The 27,434-nt window shown below is 40.4% G+C and overlaps 1 protein-coding gene across 1 annotated transcript in view; it reads left to right on the top strand.

Moving 5' to 3' along the window:
* eys (eyes shut homolog) overlaps positions 1–27,434 on the top strand; it is a 683,137-nt gene that overhangs the window by 23,504 nt on the left and 632,199 nt on the right. The window contains exons 2-3 of the mRNA XM_061958758.1: positions 11,724–12,508; positions 15,528–15,644. Of these exons, the coding sequence (XP_061814742.1) occupies positions 11,794–12,508; positions 15,528–15,644 (832 nt within the window). The 5' untranslated portion in view covers positions 11,724–11,793. The remainder of the gene's footprint in view (positions 1–11,723; positions 12,509–15,527; positions 15,645–27,434) is intronic.

Genomic DNA, 27,434 nt, shown 5'->3' with positions numbered 1-27,434 from the left:
GTTGATGATGGCAATAATTTACCTTTTTACATCCATGCAAACCTTTCAGCATTTTTGTGTATCCTTTGGCATTGATCTATTACTTTTGAAGCTTGTAGATGTCGTGATGTGGGGTGATAGAACATATGTGCTTTGTGTCCTCCGCTATCTCACTCGCTCGCTCTACTCTCTTTGTGGAGAAACCAGAGCACTGCAGCACTTATCCTGACTTGCAAATATGTGCCGTGCATGCGCAAAATGAATGATAAAAGGCTTTTTGATTATTATTAAATGTCTTGCTGCTATGTTAAACCTCCCGTCATATGGTCTTAAAGACTTGATTGATATTAGTGAGAGATCCAAGCTCCTCTATAATACAAACGTACTATACAACTAGTCATTGGGTTATGACTTGAGATTGGTTTTATTCAATAACGCCTTTTAGTACACCACTTTTGTTTTGTGTGTATGGGTTATCCTAAATTGTATTAAACATGGAAATATATATTTTTATGTTGTTTATTATGTTTTTCTGTTGTTTTATTTTTTTAAATGTCTTAATTACAAATTAAAATTAAAATAGATATGATAATCAACCTTACAGTGTTATAATAAATAATAATTTAATTTAATGATAATATATTACAGCTATTGCTGTTAAAGCAGTTGAGTTATTTTTTTCATTCATCGTTCAATTAATCTGCCCAGGCCTCTTTGTACTTGCTCCAAGTTACATTTTTCACACAAAAAAAACAAAAACAACGGCTAGCTTATGTTGCCTGTTTCTTGTTGGCAGTCAGGAGGCTCACTGATTGCCAATCCGGAGGGGTTTATATTATATTTAAGTTTTGTCTTGTATACAGAGCTGAGTAATGTCCCCAGCCAGGGCATTCACAAACATTTTTGTTTTTAATGTAACCTTACTAGTGTGTTATTACGTTTCTACTGTAATATTTCTTAAAGCCATTTATTTATTTTTACTTTTATCATCGTTCCCCTGAATTTAAAATCTGCAAGTTGAAGCATTCATTTAGTTTATGGATCACCACAGCAAATTTATCACCATTAATTCTTCATCCATCCAGTTAATTTGTCTGTAAATTTCAATGACAAACGAAGCTGTTGTGCCATCTGTGTTGCATGAACAAGCTTCTTTTTTTCTTCTTTTTTTGAACCACTGGCACAGGTTGTGCTCTCATGGGATTACTAAAGGTGTTTAATCAAGCATGCAAAAAAAAGTGAACAAAACATATCTAGAACACTCCAAGTTTGGTAAAACGTTCTAATCAGCCTCACCTTGTCACACATTTTAAATAAGAGGGAGACGAGCACCCTTGACAATTCTAATTTATGTGCCTGATTACCTGCAGTTCCTGCAAAATAACAAAAAATTACTTCGGTTTACTCACTTGAACAGCCAAGATATATTATTTGATAAATACAAGCAGTAGAAAATAGACGGATGTATATATGTATATATATACACACTTATATGTTTATATATATTGTGGCACCTGATTCTCACCAAGACACAGGAGTGGGTTTGCAAAAAGCTGAAAAGGGCATTTATTGCACAAGTCTTTGTAGAAAGGGCAGGGTGTGGAAGTCCATCCATCCATCCATCTTCTTCCGCTTATCCGAGGTCGGGTCGCGGGGGAAGCAGCCTAAGCAGGGAAGCCCAGACTTCCCTCTCCCCAGCCACTTCGTCCAGCTCCTCCCGGGGGATCCCGAGGCGTTCCCAGGCCAGCCGGGAGACATAGTCTTCCCAACGTGTCCTGGGTCTTCCCCGTGGCCTCCTACCGGTCGGACGTGCCCTAAACACCTCCCGAGGGAGGCGATCGGGTGGCATCCTGACCAGATGCCCGAACCACCTCATCTGGCTCCTCTCGATGTGGAGGAGCAGCGGCTTTACTTTGAGCTCCCCCCGGATGACAGAGCTTCTCACCCTATCTCTAAGGGAGAGCCCTGCCACCCGGCAGAGGAAACTCATTTCGGCCGCTTGTACCCGTGATCTTGTCCTTTCGGTCATAACCCAAAGCTCATGACCATAGGTGAGGATGGGAACGTAGATCGACCGGTAAATTGAGAGCTTTGCCTTCCGGCTCAGCTCCTTCTTCACCACAACGGATCGATACAGCGTCCGCATTACTGAAGATGCCGCACCGATCCGCCTGTCAATCTCACGATCCACTCTTCCCTCACTCGTGAACAAGACTCCGAGGTACTTGAACTCCTCCACTTGGGGCAGGGTCTCCTCCCCATCCCGGAGATGGCACTCCACCCTTTTCCGGGCGTGGAAGTATCAAACTTAAAGTGTCCATTAACAAACATAAATATCTCCCATCCATGGTACAGCCTCCGGATATCAGGTGGCATAGTCTACTATTACCAGTATGTAGAGATGTCCTCTGGCAGACTTTGGGAGTGGTCCAACGATGTCCATTGCCAGACGTGAGAACGGGGTGCTGATGATGGGGAGCGGTACCAAGGGGTTTTGATATGTGGGTCTAGGTGCAGTCTTTTGGCATTCGGGACAGCCCTTGCAGAAGTCTTCTATGGCTCGTTTCACACCGGGCCAATAGAAGTGGGTTATTACGCGGTCATATGTCTTTTCTACACCTAGGTGAGCTCCCAGCTGATGAGTATGGGCAAGATAAAGCACTCGGGAGATATGAGACTTAGGCACCAGCAGTTGCTCAATTATGTCCCCGCCCTTAGTTAACACCCCTCTATACAGAAGGCCATTATTAATAAAAAAAATACTCACCCCTTCACATTTTTGTCCGTCAATTTCCATGACTTGCTGGCGGACCCAGCTGAGGTTCTGGTCATTCCACTGGGCAGTGGCAAACTCGCCCGTTTTAGGGTTGCTGCTCTCTTCTGGCACATGGAACTCCACAAAGGGGTCTTCTTCTTCTTCTGCCTTCTCCTCCTTCCTGCTCTCCCGTCGATCCTCTTCAGTCGGGCTGTCACTCAGTGGGGCCTCTGACGAGGGCCTAAACGTGGGGCAGGCCGCAAGCGGTCTCGTTATTTTTTGTCCATTGTGGTAGCGGCGAATGGCACCTGGGATGTAGCTCGGGATCCAGTAACGGCCAAAGAGTACACAGTCGGACCCAATAAGTAGTGGAACAGGCAGGTTGGTACCACTCCAGCTGGTACCAGTGCCTCACCTCGGGGTGTCTGAATGTGTATGTGGCTCACCGGATACTGGCGGACATCTGCATGTACGCACGTCACTGGAACGGTGTCTTTGCTGAGGGGTCCGGCCAAGCAGGCCCGGCCCTAACCAATCTGGCGCCCTAGGCAAGATTTTAGGTGGCGCCCCCCCACATCGGCAGTGAAGTGTATATACTCACAAGAACCCGAATAGCTTTGTCTTTGACCTTTTTTTTTTACTTACAACTATACCTAATATATAAAGGGGTGGAAAAGTGACGATTACCTGCAGGGCAAACATTAGCTAACCAGAAGGCAATAACAATGTAAACAAAAAACACCTGCTTAAAAGATCTAATACAAACATTTATATGCACGTACAACACTTAGAACTTTTAGCATATCAGTATGTGGAATTAAATTATGGAATGGATTAAGTAAAAAAGTTAAAAATTGTACTGATATGATCCAGTTTAAGAGGTTGTTCAAAATAATAGTGCTTACAGAGTACAAAGAAGAAGAATTATGAGAAATACTTTCAACCTTATTGAAAATAAGATATTCTTCATCTCAGTATGTTAATAATGACTGAATTAATTAATTACATATTACAAAGCTGTTGTATACTAATTCATAGATGTTATTTTATTATATAAAAAGGTCAGTAAATGATTCTATATATTTGTAAACGCTTTGAAGTGGGAAAGGGGTAGGATTAAATAAACTTTGCTTCTTCCTACTCCTTTTCGGGCATGATGTAAAATGAAATGATATGAAATTGTGTGATGTATTATGATGTAAGTGTGTTCATGTTCGAAATAAACTAAAGAAAGAAAGAAATGTCCCTGAGAAATGTAAGGTGGGAGTACTGTAATTACCTAACGTTACATTATTATTTTCCATAACAATTTAGCCCCCTCCACAATATTAACCCGACGTTAAAACAGAACTAGCTATTTATTGATTAGCAATTGCCGAATCATGTAACATTAGCTTAATGCTAAAAAGCCAGGTTACTATCACATTCTGTAACAGACAAATAATTTCATGTAGGCTAACGTTACCTACCTGCTACCTCTGTCTTTTCTCGTTTCTCTTCTTTTCTCTTTTTTCTTCCCTGGGCACCTGACAGTTTTGGCATCTTATGTTGATTTTTTGATGTGGTGACGTCCAAAAAGAGTCATGATACGGGAAGGGAGGGGGCGCACCGTGCGGGGGGAGGAGGGGGGGGGGGGGCGTAATGTTGTAACAAATAATATTTCTATTAAATAGGCTTTACTTTGCATTTTAATTAACGTGGAATTATTTTTTGTATTTAGAAATAATAGTACCAACTTCTTTTTTTTTTCTTTTTTTTCTCCAACATTTGTGGCACTGGCGTGGCGCCCCCTGATGGACGGCGCCCTTAGCATTTGCCTATACGGCCTATGCCACGGGCCGGCCCTGCGGCCAAGTCAGCGTGTACCAAGGTCACAGCGTTCCCACTGTCCAGTAATGTATGTGCATAGGTCCCCCTGATCTTTACTGGAAGGCTGGTATGTTGTCGTCGTCCACTCCCCGTGTGGAGGCATGGTTTGCCTGCATCTGAGCTGGGGGCTGTGGCCATGGAGACATCACGGTCGCGTTCCGGGTACGCCCAAGACATGTGGTCCGGGTGTCCACACACGTAACATTTCTGCTGTGGGGGCCGACTGGGCCTCTCAGGGGCAGCGCCCCCAGGTTGGGGTAAGGACGGGAGCGCTCTTCGGCGGTCGCGGCCTAGCCTCTCTTCCCCGGTGGCTCTGGCCGTTTCCATCCGGGTGGCTCTCAGCATTTCCATGCTCACTTGGTGGTTCTCTAATAAGGCCACCAACTGCTCCACAGTTGGAGGGCTTACTTGTGCGGCATATGTTAGGGCATCAGGCGGCAAGGCTCGGATACAGCGGTCTATCACCAGTCGGTCTATGGAGTGGGGGTTGCCTTTGCTCGTTAGCCAGCTGTGTGTTATGCGGAGCAGTGCGGCTACCTGCGGTTGCGGCGGCTGAGTGGGCTGGAAGGTCCAGTTGTGATAATGTTGGGCCCTGGCAGGCAGACTGCACCCTTGGCTGGCGAGAATGGCTTTCTTTAGTCTCTGGAAGTCTCGAGCATCCGCCAATGCCAGGTCGCTACACACACGTTGGGCTTCTCCCGTGCCTTATTGCAGTGAAACTTGCCAAGGGACATGTAACCAAATATTAACATTGCTGTATGTATACTTTTGACCCAGCAGATTGGGTCACATTTTCAGTAGATCCATAATAAATTCATAAAAGAACCAAACTTCATGAATGTTTTTTGTGACAAACAAGTATGTGCTACGCAGGGGCGTCACTAGCTTTTAAAGACAGGGGGGGCTTAGCCCCCAGGAGATGCACAGTATGCGAGCGAACGTTACGCACGAGCACAAAACTTCACAAACGGCTAACAAAGACTTAGAAATTATTCATTGTTATTATAATTATTAAAAAAAAATGCACGGGACGAAATGAAATGCTCCCCGGGACGATGGCTTTTAACCATTTTTTTTCTTTTTCTTTTTATGTATTTATTCATTTTACATTATATATTAAATGTCTTGGTTTTTCCTCCCTCTGAAAATCCTATGAAATGTTTAACAAGCCATCCTATAATAATACAACAGCTATTAATGTAAATGCAATAAAACAAATATATTTAATTATGTTTTTTTCATTATTTTAACAATAGGCTAATGTATATTACTTTATATAGATTCTACAAGAAACACAAAACTTAAAAAATAAATTATTTACAATTGCACACACAAGGTTTTGTGCAGCTTCACTCAGTGTAAAGGAAGATAATGTGCTTCGTCCAACTGCAGGACCGCAAGCAACGTCGCAGAGAAAATGCGGACTGGAATTTGAGTGATGTGGGCATTTTCTATATGAACAAGCGGAATGGATTGGATACCAACGCACTAAAGGGGCGAAGTGAGGGGAAACTGAGTGAATAATAACAGGTTATATGATTATTTATTTAAACTCATATTTGGGCCACTTTATAATGAATATGTTGGCATGTATGTGTAAAAAAACCAAAAAACCAAAAAAACACCAAATTATTTAGGGGGGCTTAAGAATATTTTAGGGGGGCTTGAGCCCCCCTAAAATAGGCCTAACAACGCCAATGGTACTACCATCACTCTATCACAAAAAAATAAGAGTTGTAGAAATTATTGGAAACTCAAGACCGCCATGACATTATGTTCTTTAAACGTGTATGTCAACTTTTGACCACGACTATATATATATATGTATATATATATATATATATATATATATATATATATATATATATATATATATATATATATATATATATACATATATATATATATATATATATATATATATATATATATATATATATATATACAGGAGACCAGAAGATATAAAATAAAGCCTGACGGGACTTTAAATAAAACGCTTACCAAGTTTTGAGCAAATGAATTATGTGTATTGAAGTGAAACATTTAAAAAATGTTCCTACATGATATTCTGAAAATAAAATTTGAATAGTTTGAAAAAATTGCAGCTCTTTTTTAAAGTTAATTATGCACGCAAGCAATTTTCAGTGATTAACCGTGATTAACAACAATGCAAAAGTGTGACGTTTGACAGCACTTAATATCATCCCGCGCTGTGTTTCTTTTTTACCCTGCTGTTCCACATTCTGCAAGGCATTGAGAATTTTTACTTTAAGTTGAGCACACATATGAAAATGGCCCGAGGGTGAAAAGACTGTGTAGTCCTCTTCAACGCATCTCCCCTGCCAGAGAGTGCGGTTTAGGCAGCAGCGGGACAGAATATTTTATTTATATTTTGGCTCTGTCACTCTCAGCAGAAAGGCTGAGAAAGGCTGAGGCTGCTGGGACACACTTGGTGGACAGCAGCCTGCATACGCTCAGACAATGACAACTCTGCATGAAACCCTGGAATCCTCAGTGTTGTTGTGCACTTTGACCGCTTTTGCTATATTTTTGTGTTGTTATTTTGTTTAAAGCCGAGCTGTATTAAGTTTAACTTGTCATTGCCATGCAACCCAATGTCCCCTACTCAGTGGCCTAGTGGTTAGAGTGTCCGTCCAAAGATCGGTAGGTTGTGAGTTCAAACCCCGGCCGAGTCATACCAAAGACTATACAAATGGGACCCATTACCTCCCTGCTTGGCACTCAGCATCAAGGGTTGGAATTGGGGGTTAAATCACCCAAAATGATTACCGGGCGCGGCCACTGCTGCTGCTCACTGCTCCCCTCACCTCCCAGTAGGTGAACAAGGGGATGGGTCAAATGCAGAGGACAAATGTCACCACACCTAGTGTGTGTGTGACAATCATTGGTACTTTAACTTTAGCACCAACCTGCTAGCTTTGGTCAAAAATAACAACAGATTTTGTGCAGCGCTAGTTTGAACCTTGCCACACAGACATGAGAAGAAAAAAAACAATGATACTGTATTTCTTACAGAGTACTCAGTATTTGTATTTATAATCCATTTTATACTTCTGATCCATATTTTTTTCTGTTTGATTAGTACATCTTTTTTTAGTCTTTTAATTGAGCTGCTGAGCTTTCAGTTTATTACACTGAATATTCAACAAGTTTACCCTTGTAACTAGGATACTGTAATTATGATTTTTAAGTAGGGTCATTTTAATGATAGTTAGTCAAGAGTTTAACATGTGTAAATTGCAGTCTAATGGGAGGTAGCATTGTGCATTACTAAACTAATCAAAACAATGGTTGTTGTGCAATCCTACAAACAAATTATATTAAAGATGCATTTTTATAGAATGACTATTATTGGTTATTTATACAGTACAGGCCAAATGTTTGGACACACCTTCTATTTCAATGCATTTTCTTTATTGTCATGACTATTTACATTGTAGATTGTCACTGAAGGCATCAGAATCAGAATCAGAATCAGCTTTATTGTCATTACGCAAGGTAACGAGATTGAGGCCATTCCATACAGTGCGATGTGTGCATGCTAGAAAAACAATGTGCAAATATATAAAAATTAAAAAAAAAAAAAAAAAAAAAAAACTATGAATGAACACATGTGGAGTTACGTACTTAACACAAAAAGATGAAATAACTGAAAACATGTTATATATTCTAGTTCCTTCAAAATAGCCACCCTTTGCATTTATTACTTTTTTGCACACTCTTGGCATTCTCTCGATGAGCTTCAAGAGGTAGTCACCTGAAATGGTTTTCACTTCACAGGTGTGCTTGAAGCTCATCGAGAGAATGCCAAGAGTGTGCAAATCAGCAATCAGAGCAAAGGGTGGCTATTTGGAAGAAACTAGCAGATAAAACATGTTTTCAGTTATTTCACCTTGTTTTGTCAAGTACTGTACATAACTCCACATGTGTTCATTCATAGTTGTGATGCCTTCAGTGACAATCTACAATGTAAACAGTCATGAAAATCAAGAAAACACATTGAATGAGGTGAAGGTGTGTCCAAACGTTTGGCCTGTAGTGTATCTATATATATATCAGAGCTTGTATGAAAGTATATTTCAAAACAGTATGTAGTTTAACACCTAAGACTCATTTCTCCTTCCTTGTTCTTGTGTGGAAATGTATTAAGAATAACTCGGTCCATCCATCATTTTCTGATGTACTGATTTTTGTGTGAAAGAGTTGCGGATAACATGACTCACCAGTTCATTAATGGTTTGAACAACCAAAAGGGCTTTGTAAATTGGGTATGTGTTGAGTGGTCAATTAAAGACCACTCGGGACTCAATAAAATGTCGACTTAACATGATTGTAAACAGAGTTTTTTTTTTTTTTATTCCGTCGGGAATTGAAAAACAAACTGTGGCTCTACTTTAGGTGAGCTCTGGATGATAAACAAAGATCCACACATTGTCTTCCGGTTATCTGGTGACAGCAGTGCAAACGGGTATGCCCAGACTTCCTTGTCTTTGGCTGCCTCCCTTAGTTTCATTGTCTTTGCCAGACCAGATGTCCCTCCAACCTGTCCTAGTTCTTCCCCTCAGGCTCCTCCTGGTTGACATGCCCAGAACACCTCACCAGGGAGGTGTCCTATAGGTCAGGGAGGGACGGGTGGGTGGGGGCACTTCTCCCTTCTCTAGTAATCCTATTTTCTATATTACTGAGAACCAGCGTTCTCTACACTAGACATTTAATTTTGGTCTATTTATTTTGTCAGTTACAGAAGCGCTCTACTGCTTTGAAGGACTTTCTGCAAAACATCAAGTCAAAGATCATCTCTATGACAGCACTGTAGTGTTTTTTTTTAGAGTTTGCTGCAGAAATGTGTGGCTTTTACAAGTTTATGAACTGAAGACGTGGGCCACAAGTTGAATAGTCCAAACGAGGAAAACCGAGCACCTGAAATTGAACCTTAAGGAACATTACTCATATAACTAAATTAGTTAGCTAAACAAGCTAGAGCAAAACCTTAGTTGCATAAATCACATTACCAAAAAAAAATGAAACTGCCAAAAAAATGATGTCTTGAAGAATGCCTCAGTTATATAAATCAGAAGTTTAGACTCCAGTGTTCTATGTTTGCTAGCAAAGTGGTCATTTTATGTTTTTTTTCTATTTTTGAAACACTTCATTTAAGTCTCCATCATATTTAATGATAAATAAATAAATGATAAATGGGTTATACTTGTATAGCGCTTTTCTACCTTCAAGGTACTCAAAGCGCTTTGACAGTATTTCCACATTCACCCATTCACACATACATTCACACACTGATTGCGGGAGCTGCCATGCAAGGCGCTAACGAGCAGCCATCAGGAGCAAGGGTGAAGTGTCTTGCCCAAGGACACAATGGACGTGACTAGGATGGTAGAAGGTGGGGATTGAACCTCAGTAACCAGCAACCATCCGATTGCTGGCACAGCCACTCTACCAACTTCGCCAAGCCGTCCCTATGATGGTTCTTTGGTGAAAAATGTGCATAGATTTTGTTTTACCGACCACATTTTTTGCTCCCTTTTAAAACAGCTCGTTTTGAGAGGCGGCGTTATTAGATGCAAATGAACCCCTCCTCACCATGCCCCCTCACGCTGAGTCAGCATTCATTAGGAAACAATTTCTAAATTGTTTAGCTTTCAAACTTTTACCATGCACTATGGACATTAGGTCTAAAGGCTTAGTGGCCACATGCATGGACAGCACCATTTAGCTCTTATTTCCAAAATTGTGTACACTACTGAACTGGGGTCTTATGGCCACTTATGTGGACACTTATACTGTCATTTGGTGGTGTCAGAGGAGTATAACATACAATGGAATTTGGAAAAAAAAAGAAGTGTAAAAATAAGAATTAGCATGTCACTAAACATGAAGTACACATTTGTGTACTTATGGACTAAGTGCATCATATCAAAACATGATTCTTAGTTTTTATTCTAATTAGGGTCCAATAAGCCCAAATAGCAAAGAGAAATAAAAAAAGCATGTAAACAAACAGCTTGGGCCTTAAGAGGTTCAGTGACTTTCACCCCAACAAAATACCCCAGATGATGTAGCGAGATCTGTAATTAAACACTAAGGTTACATTTTCACAGAGTCTGTATCTCTCCAATGCTAAATCCTGGACATGTGTATATTGACAGTACTTATCCATTTTACATCATGTTCATACTTTCACTGCTGCTTTGAACATTTGTAAACAATGGAGGCTCAAGCCGGCTGCAGTTAAGTAAAAGTGAGCCACGCTACCAGTGACATTGTGAACGTACCAACCGATTATATCACTAACTGGTCCATTGCCAAACACAGTAGGCACTGATCCAATTAAAAGTAGTTTTTAAGAAAATCATTATTTTTTTGCAGTAGGACGGTGACGGTATTGCCTTACATTAGAAAGCTAAGTAAGTTAGCCACACAACAACTCGAGCTAACAATGCTAACGTATCATTCACACATTTCTACCCTACTGTTATTACTTACTGTTTCATTGTCTCCTCCATTGCCATTAATAGTAGTCACCGAGTCCACCATTAAAAGTAGTTCTTTGAAAAATCCATCAGGACTCTTCTTAGCTCATACTCAAAGTGACTTCTTCCAGGTTGAAGGCGCAATGCCACAAATCACAAAAGTTCAAAGTAAAGCATTTTTAACTTCAGATGAGGTTGAAAGTTTGTGTAGTGACTAAGGGTGTAACGGTACACAACAATTTCGGTTCGGTACGTACCTCGGTTTAGAGATCACGGTTCGGTTCATTTTCGGTACAGTAAGAAAACAACAAAATATACATTTTCTGGTTATTTATTTACCAACATTTGTAAACAATGGCTTTATCCTTTTAACATTGCTTTAAAATAGCTCTGTAGCTACTTAATATGTCCGTGTGTATTGTAAAAGAGCAGCGGTTGTACCTTGAATTTCTCCTGGCTGGGTTATGACCTCGTCTCGGCATAACCCAGACACGGTGTCATTTCTACCAACCAGCTATCTTTTGTGTTACTCCCAAAAGCAAACCAAAAAAAATGGCAATTCTTCAAAGTTGTAGTGAGTGCAATTTATTAATGCAAACATGTATGTCCCCCAGGTTTTGGGCGCCTTGGTGACACTCAGCAGATGACAACTTGAAAGGTCTGAATCACAAGCGAGAAGAAAATATGAAGGCATCACTATTGAACATGATATCCATCCTTGTCAGCTGCACAGTTCATAGTCATTGCCAAACTGATTGCAACAAACCAGTTGCACTTGAGTGGCACACTAACCAGCAAACTATCCAAGTCAACTGGACACTCGTGGAGAACATTTGTGGCACCACTGAAGATTGTGTGGAACTTCACTTCTCTCAGATTTGCCCACTTCAACTGCAACATGGCGACAGGCTGTTGATGGATGCCGATGAAACTCTAAAGTTGTATGGGATCCAACTACTCAACGTCTCTAAGGACAACTTCGAGAGCTGTTCTGCAAACGGGTTGACTGAAGACCAGTTTGTTTTCCCTCATCACATAAATAGAAGCCAACAAATGGACAGCAAGTGGCTCAAAGCTGGTCACCAATACTTCATAGCTCTGCATGACAAAGACAGTCAGCTGTGTAAACTCGGTTTAAGACTCAACGTGACGTTGAAGACCCAGGATTGTCAGTCCTCCCCTCTGGTTCCACTTTGCTCTGGGAATGGTGTTTGTCAAACGGACCAATGGGAACGGGCTTACTACTGTCGATGTCATCAACAATATTCTGGGAAGTTTTGCGAAAAATGTGATGCTTGTTTGAACAACCCCTGTAAAAACAACGGGGTCTGCTTGAGTAACGGATCTTCAGATCCACACCGCAGAATGTATACATGTCTGTGCCCTCCGCATTTCACAGGTAAGAGCAAAAGACACTCTTCACTTTGTTCTCAAAAATCACCGCATTTCTCACTTGTCAACCTTTAATGGCACTTAAACAGCAAACAATGGCCAATAGCTCCTAAACATATGCATCTTTGTGGTGTATGTGTGTGTGTGTGTGTGTGAGTGACACTGCTGTTTTGTCTGATTTGGTATACTGACAAATTTGCAAATCCAAATTTGACAGTAGATCTGACAGACTAACATTTTTGCGTCTGAGGATTATCCAGTCAAATCGGATCAGAACACCCCTTGGCTGCCAATAAAGATGGATAATCTTGGATACAAAACAGCTGTGCAGTTTAGAAAAAGTGAAAGTGCTCATGAAGCGAGCAACTTCAGGTTACCTAATTTACCAAAGCTTTAACGTCAGAATAAAGAATGATGACAATTCAATTGTAATATTACAGAAAAGGAAACATTTTACCTGATTAAATCTGTAAATTTACAAGCAGAAAATATAATATGCAGTTGAGGATACGGCCTCCCGATTATGCAAAACGTACTTTGTGATAATGTCATAACAGTACTGTGTGTCCCTATTCCCTAGAGCTTGTTTATTAGCACCAAATGTAAAAACCGTCTTCCTCACTTCTTGAAAACAAAACTTTTTTGCTCATGGACATGGTACCACTTCTTTCTCTAGCTGGGTATGCTCTGTGTATATGTCCACCACGTCAGCCCCCAAACCAGCCGGCAAGCCAACGCCAGCCAGCCCCTACAACTCCACAAGCGCACAGATACCAGCCACAGTCCCCCAACCACTCCAACCCAACACAGCGATGCCAACCGCTGGTAGCACCACAGCAACCATCACCACCACCGCCCGTCTGCAGTGCAAACACCCGGGGTCGCCGAAACCAAGACAAAAAAGCGACCGACCCCGTAAACCACAACAACGCACACCCCCAGCTACCACCGAGGCCACCAACCCACCTACCCCAACTCATCCACAGCCAGGCCAATTGAGCCACCGGACATCCACACGCATACACACACCTACACATACATATACACAAAATTACACACATACATACACACATACACATATACATACATATATGCATATACATATACATACACATACACACATATACACACGCATGCATATACATATGTCAGAGTATGTTGGTGACGAACCCCAAGATGCAGAGATGGCAGGCTTTGTCCAGGAAAACATGATTTAATTCAACACTATAGCAAAAAAACAAACAAAAGGGTACAAACAAAAGGCGCGCACAAGGCGGAGAACAAACTTGGCTATGAACTAAAATAGCACAAAGGCTAACTGTCGACAAGAAACAAAAACACTTAATGTGACACGAAGGAACTATGACATGAGCAGAGTGAACAAAAGTAGACAGCTACAACGACAAGTATTATGACAGGTAGTAGTGACAATAATCCAGCACTGACTGGAGAGGAAGGCAGGTTCAAATAGCAGCTGGCTGATTGACACCAGGTGTGGCCAGGTGCCAATCAGCCACAGCTGAGGGGACAAAGCACTCAGGGAAATAATCAGGAAATAACCAAAATAAGAGCGCTGACAGGAAACAAAGACAGGAAAAACCAAAACCTAACTGAACTGTCAGTGACAAACCTGACAACATATACACATCCACACCCACACACACACACACACATATACACATTAATACACCCACACACATATACATATGAACACATATACACATACACATACATGCACAAAAAAAAGAAGAAAAAAATAAAATAAAAATAAAAATAATAATAATAATAATAAAAATAAACCCTTTAAATAAAACAAAATAAATAAAAACAAACAAGAGGCCTGGTCGCCAACAGTGCCCAGCGCCACCAAACCCCACAGCCCTTCCCGCACGTCCAGGCCCCCCCGCCCACCACCCACCAGGCATCCCATCCGGCAAAAAGCCATAAGGGCCCAGCCCTGCGCCCACAGCCGGCATGCCACGGCACCTCAGCAGACCCGGCGCCGCGACCAGCAATGCACACCTGGGCAGCGACACATACATATGTACCTACATACATACACACATATTTCACCATACATATATACAAATGTACACACCCCGTACACACCCCCACATACAAGCGCACCTGTTGCCATTTCTAATATAAAGTAGTGTAAAGTTCGTCCTTATATCTGTCAGTAAACTCGCCATGAAAGCGCTAAAACATACCGGTGTAGTGAGTATCATTACTCACCCAAGAAACTTTAGTTATTAGAGTTGCGGTCGGACGGTTTTTTCCGGTGTTGTTGTTTCCGGATGAGGAGATGCTGCTCTGTTGTTGATTTAAAATAAAACATTTCTCAAGCTTTTTTCTATTGGTGTGTAATCCTTGCTGCAGCATTACCTACCGAATAGCTCTGTTTTTATTTATTTATTAGAAATCCAAAGACCTACTGTGGCAGTCAGATTATGCACAAACATACACTAGATTGCCAAAAGTATTTGGCCACCGATCCAAATGATCAGAATCAGGTGTCCTAATCACTTGGCCACAGGTGTATACAATCAAGCACTGAGGCATGGAGACTGTTTCTACAAACATTTGTGAAAGAATGGGCCGCTCTCAGGGCCCCTTCCTCTTCCAACAAGACTGTGCACCATTGCACAAAACAAGGTCCATAAAGACATGGATGACAGAGTCTGGTGTGGATGAACTTGACTGGCCTGCACAGAGTCCTGACCTGAACCCGATAGAACACTTTTGGGATGAATTAGAACGGAGACTGAGAGCCAGGCCTTGAGGCACTTTTCGAAAATTCTTATAAGCACACTCCGCAACGTTGTGGACAGCCTTCCCAGAAGAGTTGAAGCTGTAATATATGCAAAAGGTGGACCGACATCATATTGAAACCTATGGGTTAGGAATGGGATAGCACTTCAGGTTCATATGTGAGTCAAGACAGGTGGCCAAATACTTTCGGCAATATAGTGTATAATCTTATGTTAGTTGGTTGTCTGTTCACATATCAACTTTCTTTGTGTTAGGAACAAACTGCTCTGAAGTCATTGGAAAGGAAAACTGCAAGAGGATGTGCACCGACGGGACGTGCGTTCAAGTGTCATCGACCTCCTTCAAATGCTTTTGTAGTGCCGAATTCTCAGGTAGGCAGTTTAGCAAATCCAACCGTGACATTCACCTCGGGGCCTCTCTCTCTGGAAAAGGTCAAAGCTGAAAACTTTATTTTCGATCAAAGATCAGCATTTTCTCACAGGCTTTAAATTTGATCCCGCTTTATATTTGTAATCATAATCATCGCAGCAGCTGCATTTTAAATCAAACACTTCAGAAAGCGACATTAAGAGGGGCTGATATACAGCTGTAGAAAAGCCACAAAGAGCTGCGGGCTAACAGAGCGTGTCACAGTTTATAAAACACAAGTTTACAGCTACTAATTAAAATGTCATTTATATTACATTGTTCCTGCTGATCGCATTATTTCAGAAGTTTGATACAGCTGTGAGTTTTCAACAGTTAATGGCTTCCACAATTATTAATTCTGTAATAACTCACACAAGATTTCACAATGACGAAACTACAGTCGAGAGGGGAGTCATATGGCCCGTTTGTTGCGGTTTACCTGACACAGGAAACGTGACGAACGGTGGGGGCAGGGGATGCACTATCCACTTTAGCCGCCAGACGGCAGTAGAGTGTTGAATATCTTCAATCAATCAATCAATCAACGATTATTTGTACAGTCCTTAATCTCAGGTGGCTCGAAGGGCTGCACAAACCACAATGACATCACTGTGAGAGTCCAGTTCATTCAGGGCAAGCAGATGATTGGCGGAGGTCTCCGTTCAGGTCATAGAGGAGTGGTCCACACTGGGTCATGACTTAGAACAGCTAGCACTTCCTCCGGACTGGTATCTGTCAGGTTCAAACACTGTTGACATCTATTAAACAGACAAAGAAGCAAGGAATCAAACAGAGACAGTATTAAATTTAGCTCAATTGAGGAAAAACGTCTGGGCTGTACTCTTATACAGTGTCCCACCACGATCTGACACAAGATTGTACTCCTCCTCTTTTTTTGGGACATTCCCCTGATTACATGGCAACAGCTGTTTCTAAAGGAAGGGGGTCGTAAACAGCCGCTGCCTTTGGTCACAAAACATTTCAAAGAAAAGGTGCCTGGAGGGGGTTAGGTCCTGCTTCCTCACTGCTTTGTAGATCTCGGGTCAAGACAAAATCTTCCTGTGGTTTACAATAGATCAAAGAAACCGACACCTTCATGTCGCTTCCCATCCTACACAGTGGAGTTGTACAAGCCTTTTGATCTCATTGAAACCCAAAGTTTTGTGATAACTTGGTTACAATTATTCTGACAGTATCTCTCCAGTCTGGCCATCTGGTAACCTCTCCTTGTAGGAGAGGGGGGCAAAAAAATAGAGAAGTGGGAGGTCAACTGGTCTAACACTGGTTGAAAACTAATCAGACATGCACGCACAATTAGATTATTCACATGTTTTTTTTGTTTGTTGTTTGTTTCATTTTTTTGTCCATGTTCTGTGCTTATGGTATGTTTGTAATGTGTAATGTTTTTTGATGTATGTATTATTTTGTATTATGACTTGTTGAATGTTTACTGTATTAACCTGCCTTAGGACAAGGAATGAAAATTAGCTGTTGTGCTAACTCCGGCATATTTACATTGTCGCTCTACGTTGATGAATATGCATTGTCCTAATTCAAATAAATAAAACATAAGCTATTTAAAAGCGAGAGTATGTAAATGAGTTTTAAGGTGCGCCTAAATGCTTCGACCTAGGTGGCATGTCTTAAATATTGCCGGTAGGGTATTCCAGAATAGAACAGCATGGTGTAGGAGGGGTTAGTGCGTCTGCCTCACAATACAAAAGTCCTGGGTTCGATCCTGCGCTCTGGATCTTTCTGTACGGAGTTTGCATGTTCTCCCCATGACTGCGTGGGTTCCCTCCGGGTACTCCGGCTTCCTCTCACCTCCAAAGTCATGCACCTGGGGATAAGTTGATTGGCAACACTAAATTGGCCCTAGTGTGTGAATGTGAGTGTGAATGTTGTCTGTCTGTCTCTGTTGGCCCTGTGATGAGGTGGCGACTTGTCCAGGGTGTACCCCCTCCTTCCGCCTGAATGCAGCTGAGATAGGCTCCAGTACCCCCGCGACCCCGAACGGGACAAGCCGTAGAAAATGAATGGATGGATGGGATGGGTATTCCAGAATACTGGAGCCCGAATAGCAAATTATTCAGACTTTTTTTGGTCTATGCCTGGGAATCACTAATAAGATGGCATCCTTGTGACATACCGTATTTTTCGGACTATAAGTTGCAGTTTTTATCATAGTTTGGCCGGGGGTGCGACTTATACTCAGGAGAGACTTATGTGTGAAATTATTAACACATTACTGTAAAATATCAAATAATATTATTTAGCTCATTCACGTAAGAGACTAGACGTATAAGATTTCAAGCCGATTAGGAGTGACAGATTGTTTGGTAAACGTATAGCATGTTCTATATGGTATAGTTATTTGAATGACTCTTACCATAATATGTTACGTTAACATACCAGGCACGTTCTCAGTTGGTTATTTATGCGTCATATAACGTACACTTATTCAGCCTGTTGTTCACTATTCTTTATTTATTTTAAATTGCCTTTCAAATGTCTATTCTTGGTGTTGGGTTTTATCAAATACATTTCCCCCAAAAAATGCGACTTATACTCCAGTGCGACTTATATATGTTTTTTTCCTTCTTTATTATGCATTTTCAGCAGGTGCGACTTATACTCCGAAAAATACGGTAGGTTTCTGGACGGAACGTAGGATATAGTAAAATCAGCAAGATAAGATGGTGCTAGGGTTGTACGGTATACCGGTACTTATAAAGTGCCACAATACTAAGTGATTGAAATCGGTACAATACTGCCTTTGAAAAGTATCGGTACCATTCTTTCATCTGAATGCCGTTCTGCGCCGGTGACTACAGAGCCGAGGCGCATGACATTGGGTGTGTCAAAACGCACACACAAAGTGCATACAAGCAATAACATTTTGGAGAGGAGGAATGGCAAAAAACGACTATTCTACTGGTTAATAAAGAGATTGCGTAAGTATTTGGGCTTCAAAACTAACAAATAAAGATGACACTTTAAACAAGGAAGCACCCCGCTTTAAGTGTTGCTTTAAATGTGGTGATTAGTATTACCACTTTTGCTTCAAACTTAGGTCAACATTTAAATAATAAGCAATCAAACCAGGACAAGGAGTTATAAAGAGTGATATTTAGTAGTGTAGTTTTACACCTGCTGTTTGGCTCATTAGTCATTTTTGCGACGGCTGTCTCAGTAGAGTGATTTGCCCTGAAACCGGACTGAAAGGGTTCACAGAGACTGTTAGACGTTAAGTGTTCATTTAACTGCTGTGCAACAATTTTTTTTCGAGGATTTTCGAGATAAAGGGAAGGTGGGACGCCGGCAGGTAGTTTACCCTGAGGTCAGGATGAAGGTTGCGTATTTTGAGCAGAGGATGAATAACCGCTTTTTTGAGTGGGTTCGTTCATAATTTGTGTGAGACCACAGCCATTTATTCTAGTCTGGAGCACCACGCACGGGTCTGACGGGGTATGTATATGTACATTAAAATTCCACATTATAATTATATTATCTGCGAGCATTATTAGATCAGCAACAAACTCTGAACATTCATTGATAAAGTCCGAATAGGGCCCAGGGCGGCAATATATAACAGCTAGATGGAAAGGTAGTGATGTGACAGACCTCATAGTAAGCACCTCTAATGATTTATATTCATTACTTAGGTTAGGGGTAAGGTTAAGGTTTTCATTGGATATTAGTGCTACCCCTCCACCCTTTTGAAGGGGACGGGAAATATGTGCAGTCATAAAATTCATGTGGTTTTAGCCAAGTTGCACTGAGACCAATGACGTTGAGATTGTTGTCTCTAATGACCTTATTAACTAATAACGCTTTTTGAGATAATGATATGATTTTTAAAAGCCCATATCATAGGGAGTGGGCTGTTTTAAGGATTTTTTGTTAATGCTATACGTAGTACTGATATTGATAAAGTTACGTTTATTTTGTGTCGTGCGCCTTAAATAATTTCGATCACATCCAGGAATTAATATGATGAGGAGTTTGAGATTATTTGCTTGGTGCTGCGATAGATTGAAGGCGTCATAATTTGGCACCTCAGTAGAATGCATGTTCACCTCTGGCACAGTCACTACAGAAAAAAATATTTTGTGAGTTATGTATTATTCTACGAGAAATGCTATGTGTGCAGGAATTTTCCAGCCTGGCGCTGGTTACTTCTAGCTTAACTGACTCCTCACCCGGACTAACAAACACTGTAATTGCCTGTAATTGCTTTAGTGTAGTTAGTCATGGTTGACTATACAATACAAAATAAAGCCATTGTATGTTAATAACACTAACACAGACACTTGTAAACATGTTAGCACATTTGCTATTGTTAACAATGCTAGCCTGACTACATTACAATAACAATTATACATGAAAACACTCCTACAAATGTCACACATGGGACAGTTCAGTAAGTATGAATCGTTTTAGTTATATTGTAAAATGTACAAAAGTTGGACGAGTATATTTCCGGCACGAAACACAAACTACATTGTCAACCCGCAGCACCTGCAGTGAGCGAACTCGTTAAAAAGTTGGCGCCATACCACAAACAGTAACACACATTTTCAGTGTCGCTGTCAGTGTAGTGTGTAAGCTGTTTGTTGAATACAAAACATTATGGCCGAAAAATCCATAAATTAGCCGCACCATTTCATAAGCCGCAGAGTTCAAAGCGTTGGAAAAAAGTAGCTTATAGTCCAGAAAATAAGGCATGCAGAGTTTACGCTGTATCATCAAAAAATAATTATTTATAAGATATTCCCAACTTAGGGTGTTTTACTAAAACATTTCCTTTTACCACTCTTCTAATTGCATATAATCCTTAATTGCCGCTGCTCTCCCTGCTGAGCTTTCTCTCTGGGTGTTTTTCCAAAGTCGTGCTTTCTCTGCTGTCCCATCAGCTTCTTGGGAGTTCCTTTGCAGCTTATTCTTCCTCCTCTTCTCTGCTACATGTTCCCCATTAATCAAGCAGAAGCTGGTGGCTGCTCCATAGCAGGCTGCCCTCATAGGCCAAAGTCTATGCGCACAGAATAATGAGCTGAGCTCGTGGGATGTTTCAAATGAGATTTTCTTTTGTTTTGACTGTCCTCCACTCTACCTCAGGGGTATTCCTTGTAGAGTATTAACGTCTTTATTGGTCCCTTTCAATTTGCCATGAGGTGTTAATTGCTTGTATCTCTCTTTTATTTGTTCACGGCAAATTTACATGTTTGAAATATAATTACTAACAAGTTTGCAATTACCACCCTTGTTGACCAATTGAATTCTAGTGGATAGTGATAAATAAATAGTTATCCCTTTACTGCACATTTTTTGGAATCTTGCCTTTCATTCAAAATTCTTATGTGAGACAAGCACACATGTGTCTTTCTCTTTTTTATGAATTGTAAATTGTAAATAAACGCTTGCATGAGGTTGCTAATTATGCGACTAAGGCGGATTACACTATTCTGCCTATAAAGCCTTCTAAAGAGCATCACATGCTGTAAGTATAAATGTAATGTAGTAATAGGCACATTCATAATAACGTGTAATATTTACCGTATTTTGCTCATTTTAACCATTATCGAAACAATTTGACGGTGCGTTGATTTCACCGAGTGCAGAGCAAAGTTTGCCTGTTCCTTTAACAACAACAACCACCATTACAGAATTAATGAGAGCCAACAATGACATATTGGGGACAAATTATGATCTAGAACCTTATATTTTTCTAGCCTGCGAGGATGAACTACAAGTTCCGCTCGTGAAACACCAAGCATCATGTATCAGTAGTCCTAAGTAGGGCTAGGCGATAAAACAATATCAAAATACACTGAACAAAAGTATAAACGCAACACTTTTGGTTTTGCTCTAATTTTTCATTAGTTGAACTCAAAGATCTAGAACTTTTACTATATAGACAAAAGACCAATTTCTCTCAAATATTGTTCACAAATTTGTCTAAACTGGGTTAGTGAGCATTTCTTTTTTGCCAAGATAATCCATCCCACCTCACAGGTGTGGCATATCAAGATGCTAATTATACAGCATGGATTTTGCACAGGTGTGCCACAGCACTCTGAAATGTGCAGTTTTATCACACAGCACGATGCCACAGATGTCGCAAGTCAGCATGCCAACTGCACGCTGACTGCAGGAATGTCCACCAGAGCTTTTGCCCATGAATTGAATGCTCATTTCTCAACCATAAGCGAAAGGGACAAGCGGTAGAAAATGGATGGATGGAAGCCGTTTCCAAAGGCGTTTCAGAGAATTTGGCAGTACATCCAACCGTCGTCACTACCGCCAACCACATGTAACCACACCAGCCCAGGACCTCCATATCCAGCAGGTGCATTTCATGATCGTCTGAGACCATCCACCCGGACAGCTGCTGCAACAATTGGTTTGCTTAACCATATAATTTCTGCACAAACAGTGACAAACTGTTTTAGGGAAGCTCATCCGCATGTTCGGCGTCCTCATCAGCGTCTCGACCTGACTGCAGTTTGTCGTCGTAACCGACTTGAGTGGGAAAATGCTCACATTCGATGGCGTCTGGTACGTTGGAGAGGGGTTCTCTTCACAGATGAATCCCGGTTTTCACTGTCCAGGGCAGATGGCAGACAGCATGTGTGGCGTCGGGTGGGAGAGTGCTTTGCTGATGTCAACGTTGTGAATCGAGGGGCCCATGGTGGGGGTGGAGGTTTTAGTATGAGCAGGCGTATGTTATGGACAACGGACGCAAGTGCATTTTATTGATGGCATTTTGAATGCACAGAGATACTGTGACAAGATCCTGAGGCCCATTGTTGTGCCATTCACCCGAGACCATCACCTCATGCTGCAGCATGACAATGCATGGCCCCATGTTGCAAGGATCTCTATACAATTCCTGGAAGCTGAAAACATCCTAGTTCTTGCATGGCCAGCATACTCACCGCATACTGTATGTCACCTACTGAGCATTTTTGGGATGCTGTGGATCGGCGTATATGACAGTGTGTTCCAGTTCCTGCCAATATCCAGCAACTTGGCACAACCACTGAAGAAGAGTGGACCAACATTCCAATCAACAACCTGATCAACTTTATGTGTGAGGCAAATGGTGGTCACACCAGGTACTGACTGCTTTTCCGACCCCCCCTAGATCCCAAAAAAGCAAAACTGCACATTTCAGAGTGTTTTTTTATTTTATTATGGGCAGCCTAAGGCACACCTGTGCAATAATGCTGTTTAATCAGCATCTTGATATGCCACACCTGTGAGGTGGGATGGATTATATTGGCAAAGAAGAAATGCTCACGAACACAGTTTGTGTACAATACTTTAGAGGAATACAGTCGTGGTCAAAAGTTTATATACACTTGTAAAGAACATAATGTCTCTTATTTTTTGTGATAGAGTGATTGGAGCACATACTTGTTGGTCACAAAAACATTCATGAATTTGGTTCTTTTATGAATTTATTATGGGTCTACTGAAAATGTGACCAAATCTGCTGGGTCAAAAGTATACATACAGCAATGTTAATATTTGGTTACATGTCCTTTGGCAAGTTTCACTGCAATAAGGTGAAGAAACAGAAATTGAGCTGTTTGGCAACAATACCCAGCAATATGTTTGGAGGAGAAAAGGTGAGGCCTTTCATCCCAGAAACACCACCCCTACCGCCAAGCATGGTGGTGGTAGTATTATGCTCTGGGCCTGTTTTGCTGCCAATGGAACTGGTGCTTTACAGAGAGTAAATGTGACAATGAAAGAGGAGGATTAACTCCAAAGCAGCTAGAACAAGATACTCTCTGAAGTAAATGTTGGAAACTATTATGAAATTACTTACAAAATCTACTGTAATTTTTGTAGAATATTCTATTGCTTTTTTTCATACAATTTGTTTTTTCTTTTCAAAAGACTACATGTTAAAATTCTGCGGTTATACGGGGCCATGCACTTATTAAATTGATTTCAAATCATGTCAGTGAGCGGCGTCGATTTAAGATACAAATGTTTTGAAATAGGAGCTCTATCATTTATTTAGTTATATTTATTTATTATTTATTTACTGTATGTATATATATATATATATATATATATATATATATATATATATATATATATATATATATATATATATATATATATATATACAGTACATACAGCACGGTGGAACAGGGGGTTAGTGCATCTGCCTCACAATACAAAGGTCCTGAGTAGTCCTGAGTTCCATTCCGGGCTCGGGATCTTTCTGTGTGGAGTATGCATGTTCTCCCCGTGACTATATATACATATATATATATATATATATATATATATATATATATATATATATATATATATATATATATATATATATATATATACAGTATATATATTGTATATTTGTATTTATTTTATTTATTTTTTCTATTAATCTTCATATGTCTTACTTAATGTATTCTCTATCTCTACACATGGTTCTTACTATTTTACAAGATGTATTATTTTTATTTTCCAACGTTCCTCGGATGAGCCATCTGCCTCAAGGGTTATGGGCCGTGCTTGTGGGGGCGCTTTTGTGTCAGCGTCCTGGTGGCCATGGTCTGATGACCTCCTGGTGCAGATGGCTCCTGTGATAGTGTTTACTCACATGTCTCCTCTGTACTCAGCCATGCATTAATTTGTCCATATAGTTGCGTATGTGTGTATGTTGTGTACGTGTGTTTGTGTTTGGTATCTGTATCCGTGTGTGCGTATGTGATAATGGGGGATGTGTGTCACCGGAGTATTGTTTTGAACTTTGTAAAGCACTTTGCGTTGCATTTCTTTTATGTATGAAAAGCCCTTTATAAATAGTTTTATTTGATTTGTTTTGATATCACAGAACCAGTTAAGCGCTTAAGTTGAGGTACGACATACAGTAATAAAACAATGCAAAAATCATGCAATATTCTACTGTACGATAATTATCCGGGTTTAAAATGTTGAATATGTGAACGCATCATTGAAGATAAAAAATTAACCAAAAGTACTCATTACTTACATAGCAAGTTTTACTTTTGTAATATTATGTGTGATGCAGTTTACAAAAGGAGCAACTTTAAGTGTAATGCTGTTGAAGAAAATTGAATTTGGGGAATGTAAAATAAGCAGTGGCACAAGCAGCCCCTGAAGTTGTATGCGGGGAGATTGATAGCCGCAGAGGAGGCCAGGAGGTGCCTCTGGGACAGGAGCAGTGTTGGATCAGCAGGGGATTAAAGAAAATATGCAAGGAAAAGAGACACGGCAAAGATAAATGTGCAGACACCTCAAGAGGAACATAACTATGAAAAGCCTGGGCAGAGACATCATCGTCAAATCTGATTCACCTTCAAACTCTGGTGAATTTATTTCTTCCTAATTGTGTCCTGCGCAGTTGCTCTTAATGTGGTGGATCAAAATGGAAAATGTCGGTCAATCCACTTTGAAAATTGCTAACATCCAAAATGAGAAGCCAGAACTTTCTTGAAGTCATATGCTAACATACTGTATGTATACAATTTAAAAATAATCAACACAATTATTTAAGTTGGGCATCATATATTGTGATCTTTGCTCACAGGTTGATTGTTTTAACACAAACAGAGTGAGACCTCGCTCGACTCCGGATTCCATGTTATATAGGTTTTATTTAAACAATAACACAATTGCTGATGACTGATGATAACAACCAAACCTAACCCCCTCCCGCCTCCACACCCCGAATTGTAAATAATGTAAATAATTCAATGTATACACCCTGATGATTATCTTGTGTGATGACTGTATTATGATGATAGTATATATGATAGTATATATCTGTATCATGAATCAATTTAAGTGGACCCCGACTTAAACAAGTTGAAAAACGTATTCGGGTGTTACCATTTAGTGGTCAATTGTACCGAATATGTACTTCACTGTGCAACCTACTAATAAAAGTCTCAATCAATCAATCAATCACTAGTGCCACCTCACGAACAAAGTGGCAATACAGTATGATATAGAATAGTACAGTGTTTTTCAACCACTGTGCCGTGGCACACTAGTGTGCCGTGAGATACAGTCTAATGTGCTGTGGGAGATTATCTAATTTCACTGATTTGGGGTAAAAAATATTTTTTGCAAACCAGTAATTATAGTCTGTAAATGATGTGTTGTTGTTGAGTGTTGGTGCTGTCGAGAGCTCGGCAGAGTAACCGTGTAATACTCTTCCACATCAGTAGGTGGCAGCAGGTAGCTAATTGCTTTGTAGATTTCGGAAACAGCGGGAGGCAGCGTGGAGGTAAAAGGGTGTCTAATGCTTAAACCAAAAATAAATAAAAGGTGAGTGCCCCTAAGAAAAGGCATTGAAGCTTAGGGAAGGCCATGCAGAACGAAACTAAAACTGAACTGGCTACAAAGTAAACAAAAACAGAATGCTGGACGACAGCAAAAACTTACTGTGGAGCAAAGATGGCGTCCACAATGTAACATCCGAACATGACATGACAATCGACAAAGTCCTCACGAAGAAGGATAAAAACAAAGTAGATGCGGGAAATATCGCTCAAAGGAAGACCTGAAACTGCTCCAGGAAAATACCAAAAAAAGAGAAGAAGCCACCAAAATTGGACCGCAAGACAAGAACTAAAACACTACACACAGGAAAACAGCAAAAAACTCCAAATAAGTCACAGCGTGATGTGACAGGTGGTGACAGTACACCTACTTTGAGACAAGAGCTATATTGATGCATGCTTGGTTATGGTTTAAAGTCATATCCAGCAATTGCGACAACGACTTTTTACTGTCAACTGAGTTTCGTTGTTTGATGATTTCTGCTGGTGGTGTGCCTCCGGATTTTGTCAACACAAAAAATGTGCCTTGGCTCAAAAAAGGTTGAAAATCACTGGAATAGTACACAAGTGCATTTTAACCTAATCAGCTAATTACTCAAAATTGATCCATCAATTCAACAACCATCAAAGGCGTTATAATACTGTATATTTAATTGCTGAAAATCATATTTCCCATAATATTAAACATGAATTAATGATCTATTGATAGCTGAATGAGGGTTTCATTGTGTCTATTATATTCCCCAGTGTGTTAAATAATCACAAAACAGGCAATATCTACTTGTATTAGGTCAGTTTCACTTTGTTGCAACTTACAAACATGAAGGTACATACCAAAGAAGTGTACTTAATGTGTAATAACATATTTCATGATGCGATAATCTGATTTAGGCTGAAAAGTATTTTGCCATGCATGTACACATTTAATATATACTGTGATTGAGAACTCCTTGTGAGCTATGACACCTCTAACGTAATTTGTGTACAAAAAAACGAAAACATAGTAGAGCAGGACATGCACACATGATCAGACTCTTTCCCCACATATGTTTTGTAATTTCCGATTGATTTAAATTGCTACATTAAACATCACAGAGTGATCAAATAAAAGATGAAAATGACTAAAGAGAAGACATCACAATATTTGTTGACCTGACTTGTTGACATTCCCTGACTAACTAACATACACCTTATTCGGAGTAGTGCTTTTTATTTGAATGAGATCAACATTTTTCCATTAATTCCTCAATTAATCCAGACCTTACATTGGTTCAGACCGGGTACATTACATTCAGGGGGTGCAAACTTTTTCAACCAACAATTTATTTGCTTCCGTCTGATCAATGGGTCTGACTGTGAGTACTCCTGCGGTGGTAACAGTCTTAGGAGAATTACATGTGTCACCATAAAGTACATACTGCA

Source organism: Nerophis lumbriciformis, linkage group LG02 (assembly GCF_033978685.3).
Source record: "Nerophis lumbriciformis linkage group LG02, RoL_Nlum_v2.1, whole genome shotgun sequence".
Classification (NCBI taxonomy): domain Eukaryota; kingdom Metazoa; phylum Chordata; class Actinopteri; order Syngnathiformes; family Syngnathidae; genus Nerophis; species Nerophis lumbriciformis.
The sequence above is the reverse complement of the archived record's forward strand: the minus strand, read 5'-3'. Positions and strand labels throughout refer to the sequence as shown.